We start from the raw sequence: 7,373 nt of genomic DNA on the forward strand, positions 1-7,373 counted from the left end.
GTTCATTTGGAGCACAGCTGTTCCCCAGTCACCCCTGACTCAGGTCTTGGGCCCACGTCCTACTCCAAAAAGCCAGGCCTGCTCAAATGTGAATGGAGCCAGAGACATCAGAGGTCCAAGTCAGGTTAGGGTTATCAAGCCTTAGAGAACCAGAGTCAACTGGACTCTTAAGCACTACCATGTCCTACCTCATCTTTTTAAAAAAATTGTACTCATTTATTTCTTTTATTCAGAAATATGGCTTTTTAATTTTCACCTGAGGATATACTTTTATTCATTTTTTTTAGAGAGAGAGGAAGGGGGAGAAAAAGAGAGAGAGGGAGAGAGGAACACTGATTGGTTGCCTTTCCCTGTATAGGACAATACTCCAACCAACTGAGACAGGGCCTGTCTTTTTTTTCCCCTAAGGAAACTAAAGTCCAGAGATGGGTAGTGACTTATTTAAGGTGGCACAGCACAGGGGCTCAGCTTTTTCTTGCTGTTTTTTCCACCAGATACACAGTCCTTGACATGTGCTGCTGGTGTCATCTGTTCAGTGGGAGCTGCAAGCTAAAGAGGGGGTGGAGAAGCGCCCAATGCAGACCAGGAGGAGGGGAAAGGGAGGCTGGCCAGCCTCCGAGGCTCATAGCTTCTACCCCAGGCTCCTTGGTCTCCCTGCCTCTATTTTGCTGCGCTCAGCAGTCCTGAGAGCTCTGGGCAAAGGTGGCAGAGCCTCTCCCATGGGGTCGTCCTATGTGTAGCACCCTTCAATTTGGAAAGGGATGGGGATGGAAGCAGAGGGGAGATACATCTGACCCAGCACAGATACAGGGTTCTTATAGTCCCCAGGTCCTGACCCCATCTACCTGCTCCCCATTCTTAGAGATCTGCAGGCTGTTGCCAGGCCCTCATCCTACCTGCCCCCTCCCCCAAGACAGTTACTGGCCCATCTGTTCTGTGGGGGAAAGACTCCTACGAAAGGACTTTCCTCCAGAAATGCCGTTTCCTCTTCCTGAAAAGGTGGGAGGAAGGACATCCATTTCCTTTGGCTTCTCCCTCAAATCTGTTCTCCTCAGTCTCCTGGGTCCTTTTTCTTCCCTCCGTCCTCTCTCCTCTATGTCCTATGTCCCCCATCCCCTCCCTTCTCTCACTTCTCCATCTTGCATAGCCTGTCCCCCTTCCATCTACACTCCCTGACATCTCTTCCATGGACTGGACCAGGAAGAAGACCACAATCCAGGCTCTTTCTTTCCCCGCCTCTACAATGCCTCCTCACACCCTTACTGCATACAGCACCACTCAGGGTCCCAGGGAAGCCTCAGTAGCTAGTGTCCCCATTTGTCTCATGGGCTAATTTGGGGGGAGGGACATCTGCAACTCAGCTCAGCTGGGGACCCAGCCTCTCACCTACCACTGGGCCACCCATGCTACCGCCTGCTGCATAGTCAGTGTGTGTCTCACAGGCCCGTCCCATGTGGACAGGCCGGCTGGCCATCCTGACTCTCCAGCTCCTGGTCCTACCCCTGACAGGGACTTCTAGATCAGATGAAACTCCAGGCAGACACAGGGAGCATCAGAAATGCTATTTATTCCTCCGCTGTCCCCAGGCTGACTGGCCGCCTCAGAGGGCTAGGCAACAGATGCACACTTGGAGAGAGAGGCAGAGCAGATGTCCAGGATGGCAGGGCAGAGGCTAAAGAAGAAAGGGTGAGAAGAGGAAGGCCCCCAGATCCTCCAGTCCTGTCTGAGACGGGGCAGAGAATTTGGAGCCCCCAAGTCATTAGGGAACGCCCCAGGGCAGCAGGAGCTCAAGCAGGTCACTGAGAGTCTCAAAGCCACACCATCCTCTGCCCCTATATCCCATTTCTTTCTCCTGTGCCCTGTCTACTTCAGGCTATTTCCCTGCCAAGGCCTAAGCCCCCAGCCTTCGCCAGCTGGTCAGTCCCAATCCCTGGATTCCATCAGTGAGGCCTTGCCCAGTTGTAAGGTAGTAACCTGTTAGCACGCTGCCTACACAGGGGGGCATGGGCCATGTGGTTAGCAGCAAGGAATACCGAAGACCCATGAGTTATGGGATCCAATTCTGACCTAGTCAACTAGCATTGAGCGAGTCTAGAAGTGGATGTGGCGAGTGTCCCGGAAGAGAATAGAAGAGGAGGTAGGAAGATGTGATATCCCTCATGCAGGTCTTGGGAGCTGCCAGCCCCAGACCCCTGCCTGGACATCCACGGAGTCAGGGGGAGGAGTCACCGGGGCTGCTGCAGCTCAGCTGGGTAGGGGCGGAGCTAGAAGGAAGTGAGGAGGAGGAGGAGGAGGCTCTGGCCCAGCAGAAGCAGGCCTGGGGGCTGCTGCCCAGAGACCCCGCCCCCTGCTTCTGCAGCCTCCTGGCCTCTAGTGCGGCTGAGGTAAATGATGACCACGTTGTCCTCAGGATCTGACGGCTGCACCTCGTTGTCAACCGTATAGCAGCCCTTACCCTCCGCAGCTTTGCCATGGAACCTGCGCCGCAGCACATCCTCGCCCGGAGTAGCTAGTGCCACGTTCACCGAGCTCTCCGCACTGCCCAGCTCATTGGTGGCCAGGCAGCTGTAGGTGCCTTCCTCCGGCTTGCCAAAGTCAGGGATGAACAGGCTGCCATTGGCAAAGGCCTGGAAGCGTGGCTGGCTGCTGGCTGCCAGGGCATGCCCATCAGCACCCACGTTGGGGCTGGTGATCTCCACCGTGCCTCCAGGCGTCTGGATGTGCCAGTGAAGCTGCGGGGCGGGCTGCCCCTCCACAGCACAATAGAGTGCCAGCATGAAGCCAGGCCGCAGCTCGGCACCATCCTGGCTGGGCTGGTAGGTGAGTTGCACCGAGGGTGCTGAACAAGGCAGTGGCAGCAGGCGGGTCAGCGGTGTGCCCTTCAGCACATCGGGTGAAGTGCAGGTGATGTTGTCCTGCTCTGGGATGGATACGGCTGTGGTCAGGGCCCATGTCTTGAACCACATGATGCCGCAGGTACACTGGAAAGGGTTGTTATTGATCTGCAGGTGGGACAGCACGGTGAGCGGTGCAAAGGTGCCTTCAGCCAGTGTGTGCAAGCGGTTGTGACTGAGCTGCAGTGAGCTCAGGGCATGAAGACTGCGGAAGGCATCTCGGGGGATGAAGGTCAGCTCATTGCTGTTCATCTTGAGTAACTGGAGGGCGCTAAGGTTGTGCAGGTTGCTCCAGGCAAAGTCAGAGATGAGGTTGTGACTGAGGTCCAGGCTCTTGAGATGGCCCAGTGAGGTCAGAGCGCCAGCAGCCACTGTGCGAATCTCATTGTGTGCCACCCACAGAGACCGCAGCAGGGGCACCTCCCTGAAGGCACCCTCTGGCAAGCTGGGCAGCCGGTTGGCTGACAAGCTCAATGTCGTCAGGTTGGCTGGGAAGCCAGGTGGCACAGCCTCCAGGTCGCGATAGGCACAGTCGGCGATCCGGAAGCCGTACTTCTCCCCACAGTCACAGGGCTCAGGACAGGCTTGTCCCAGGCCCAGGAGGACCGCCCAGCACAGCAGACACAGCTCCTGCATCCTACCTCCTGCAGGGGAGAACATGACACTGAGGTGACTCCAAGGACCCATGGAAGGCAGTCGTGCCAGCCCGGAGCTCAACCCAGAGCTCTTCCCCATCAGAAGGCCCTGCCCCACATAAGCCAGCTAAGACCCAACACCACTTAGCCCAGCACCCTTATTTTACAGAACGGTCAACCGAGGCCCAAGGAGGGGCCAGGACTTGCTCGAGATCATGCAGCCAGGAGAGATGACAACAGGATAGAAGAGAACCCTAGCTCCTCCTCTAAGTGGAGAGCTCTCCCTGCCTTAGCCAGTTCCTAGCTGACTTTCTGGCTTGAAATCTGTTTTCCAGTCCACCCCTCCCCCAGCACTCTGCAGACCCTCCCTCCTGCCCTCAGTTCGGCATCCTGGCCACAGCCCCTTCCACCGGAGCCCCCCAAGAGGTATGCTTTGCCCTAGCCCAGACAAGGCCCCTGTGCAGTGCACACCACCCAGTCCGTCCCAGCCCTCTCTTGCTCCGCCTGGCCCTGACCACAGTGGACACCAGACCCTTTCTACAGAATCACCCCCAGGGCCTGTTCTGTTAAGTCTATGCCAGGCAGCTGCCTAACTAAACCCTGCCGGGACCTCTCAGCTGGCTTGGGTGAGGCCAGAGGCTCCGCCCAAATGCTGCTGGGATTTCCGGGGCTGTGATTGTAGGAGGGGTAGATGCCCCTGGACAGGTCCAAAGCACCCTAAATCACAGGGAAATGACCAGGGAACCCCTGGGCCCAACAGCCCCCCTTCTCCTGCTGGCCCTTGGAGCCCTCCTCTCACTGGCTTACCTTCAAATACTCTTTCTTGATCAAGGAGTATCTCTCAAGATGGAACTAGAGCAACAAAGGCCAGAGTTAGCCAGGACAGTCTTCAGGGCCAAGAGCGCACAAGGGAAGAGGGGGCTGCTGGAGGAAGGGGCAGCCTGGTCCCTGCACCCAGAGTCCGGGACCAGCTGCTGAGAGGAGGCTGCAGGAAGGGAGCCCAGGCAGCCTGCACACTCCCTCCAGCAAAACAACTGCTTCTCTGCAGCAGCAAGGACCTGTGTTTCATAAGTGACACCAGAAACTTGAGGGGGAAGATGCCAAATTTTTTTTGGCTTTTTTTTTTCTTTCTCTCTCACTTTTAGCAGCTTCAACTTCCTTAAAGGCACACACTAGCTGGACAGGACCCAAGAAAAGATGGGACAGAAGATTTTTTAAGGTGGGAAGGGTAAGAAACTGAATCTCAAGGAAAGTAAGAGACTTCTAATCTCACTTTAAACAAGAAAAAGTGGGAGGCCGTTTTCTAAGCTGGGCCCATATGAGTGGTTATGTATGTATTTATATGTGCATGTACATGTGGGCGTGACAGCTCAGTGTGGGAATGAGTTTGTATGTGTGTTTGTGTGGATGTGGGTGTGAGACTGTGAATTTGTGTGTGTTTGGGAATGTTTGAGTGTATTTGTGTTTGAGTAGGTGTGAGACTGTCTTTGTGTGTTTTGGTCTGTGTGTGTGTTTGTGCGTGTATTTGGGCATGCGTATGTGTGTGCGCGTGTGTGTGTTAGGAGTGAGTAGGAATCTCTGCATCTGTGTGCCTGTTTGGGTGAAGGGTGTGTCTCAATGAAAAGCTGAAAGCCCCAAATGTATGAAACACTCACCGGGCTTCAAGGCTTCAGTGAGAACCAAAATAGACCTGATTTTGTAAGAAAACACATCCTTTTCCCCTGTGTCAGGCCTGCCTGCTGGCTCTGCAGTTGGGCTGCCCTAAACACAGGCTGCTGTCCAAGGAGGTCCCCAGTCTCAGCCCCAGCTCCCCATCGCACAGGGTGGGTGGGTAGGGCCAGGGAGGCAGACAGGGAAGTGACTTGGCTCCTACCCAGTAGCAGGAAGCTGGGGACAAGAACCAGCTAAGCTTCTGTTTCCTTTGCTGGGACTATGAGATGACACCCAGGTTCACAGAGGTGGTTCCATCGCCCAGGACTGCCCACCTGGCAGGCAGAGGTGAGGCTGAGGAACTTCACACTTTCTGGAATATTCTCTGTAGCCTCCTTGGTGCTTGAAATCCCTGAGCTCCACTGCCCAACACTACCTGTAAGAAAGGGGCATATGCCTTCAGGGTGAGGATATCTGACCCTTTTTCTTCAAACAGATGCCCAAGGGAAGAGGGAATGAGGATAAGAAAGAGGCCCCAAACCAGAGAGCTGGAAGAAAAGCCGAAACATGAGGGAGCCCCTGGAAACTTTCTAGATGGGATATTTTTGCTTTCCACAGCACAAGTCTACTCATGTCCCTCATCCTCCTCCCCAAGTTTCCTTTCCTTCTGTCTGTATACCTGGCTGAATTCTCTTTATGCCTCAACTTACCCTCTTGACAGGGCCAAGGACAAACAGGTATCATCTTTGGCTGAAAGTATCCCCAGAGAGCCCCATCCCAGCTCATCACATCCTCATTCCCTTGCCACAAAGCAAGGCTGCAGAAGTTCTGGGAAGCAGTGTGCTGCCTGAAAAACACCCTGGTTTGATGCTGAAGATATTCTTATAGTCTAACGGAGCTCCCTCCCACTGCAGGTGAAGCCCTGTCTGGCATCATCACTATTGTGCTAGAGAATTTTGGGAAAGTTCTAAATTTGGTGGGTCAACCAGAAGCTGGAAACACACACATCCAGAGTTCAGCAAATCAGCGACTTCTGTGCCAGTCAGGGAGGGCTTCCTGGCAGAGGGGCTTCACTGTGCTTCTGCACAGCCCATACACCATCTCACTCATGCAAGGGCCATGCCACCTCCCAGGTGCTCTGAGGAGCTCACAGTCTCACCTCACCCCCTCCTCTAAAGCACACCAGGGCTTCAGAATGCAAAGGTCCTTCCCAGACCTCAGCCCCTTCTGCTGCAGCTGGCTCCTTCTGGCATTTCAGGCTTCCGTTACACATCACCTCCTCAGAGCATCCCTTCTGATACCACCAAGGCTAAAGTAGGTCCCCTCTTAATTACCTCCCTGTTTTTTTCTTCAGAGCCCTTACTAGCATCTTTTTTTCACAGCTTTTGTTTTCCCTGGACTTACTACTTGTCTTTTTCTTGAAGGGTGTGTGTGGTGAGGTGGTGGTGGGGGCTTAGCTTAAATTATTTTTTTTAAAATACCTGTCACTAATTCAATCTAGGCAGAGGCCTCCTTGGGTGAATCTCCTCTGGACAGAGGTAAACACATAAAGTCCTCTGTCAAGGGAAGAACTTCTCTTCTGTGGTCTTCTGGAAGAACTCTCTCGCTGAGCCTCTGGCCCGCTCAGCTCGGTTTCTTTAGAGGCCTGTGTCCGGAGGCTCGCAGGGATGGCCTCCTCCATTACTCAGGCTCCCTGTCACCTCTTGGATTAGATTTCTTGCTTCCTGGATCCCACCTCATCCCTCCTTAGTTTATTCATCTTTTCAACAGTCAAACAAAGGTGTACTGGCCACCATAATGAAAGGTATCTTCTTCAGACCAAAAGACGAAGTTGGCAACTCCATCCTTTATAATAAAAGCCCCATCGGGGCGAGCTGGCCAGACCCCACCTGTGCAAGAATTCATGCACCAGGCCTTTAGTGTTACAATAATGAAATACCACCATACATCTATCAGAGTGACTGAAAAAAGAAGTCTTTTTAAAACTGAAATTATCAAGGATCCAGAGGAACTCATACATTGCTGGGGGAATGCAACATGGTATAGCTGCACTGGAAAACAAGTAGGGAGTTTCACAAAGTGAAACAAGCATATATCATGCAACCTATCAATTTCATTCTTGGGTAGTTACTGAAGAAAATAAAACATGTGTTCATACAAAAACCTATATCTACTCATTTATAATATCACTAGA

The 7,373-nt window shown here is 53.4% G+C and overlaps 1 protein-coding gene across 1 annotated transcript; it reads right to left on the reverse strand.

Moving 5' to 3' along the window:
- Positions 1–237: 237 nt before the first annotated feature.
- On the reverse strand, positions 238–4,546 carry ISLR (immunoglobulin superfamily containing leucine rich repeat). Its single transcript, XM_070430478.1, has 2 exons — positions 4,337–4,546; positions 238–3,538 (listed from the first exon to the last, which is right to left on the reverse strand). Exon 2 carries the CDS (start codon positions 3,528–3,530, stop codon positions 2,265–2,267), a length of 1,266 nt encoding a protein of 421 aa, XP_070286579.1. The 5' UTR covers positions 3,531–3,538; positions 4,337–4,546; the 3' UTR covers positions 238–2,264.
- Between the last annotated feature and the right edge of the window lie 2,827 nt (positions 4,547–7,373).

The sequence above is a fragment of the Myotis yumanensis genome, unplaced genomic scaffold, assembly GCF_028538775.1.
Source record: "Myotis yumanensis isolate MYYU_CA2020_CCGP unplaced genomic scaffold, mMyoYum1.0.hap1 SCAF_1, whole genome shotgun sequence".
NCBI lineage: Eukaryota > Metazoa > Chordata > Mammalia > Chiroptera > Vespertilionidae > Myotis > Myotis yumanensis.

Bases quoted from the DNA above. Each gene is read 5' to 3' on its own strand.
- ISLR (XM_070430478.1), bottom strand. From the start codon at position 3,530: ATGCAGGAGCTGTGTCTGCTGTGCTGGGCGGTCCTCCTGGGCCTGGGA.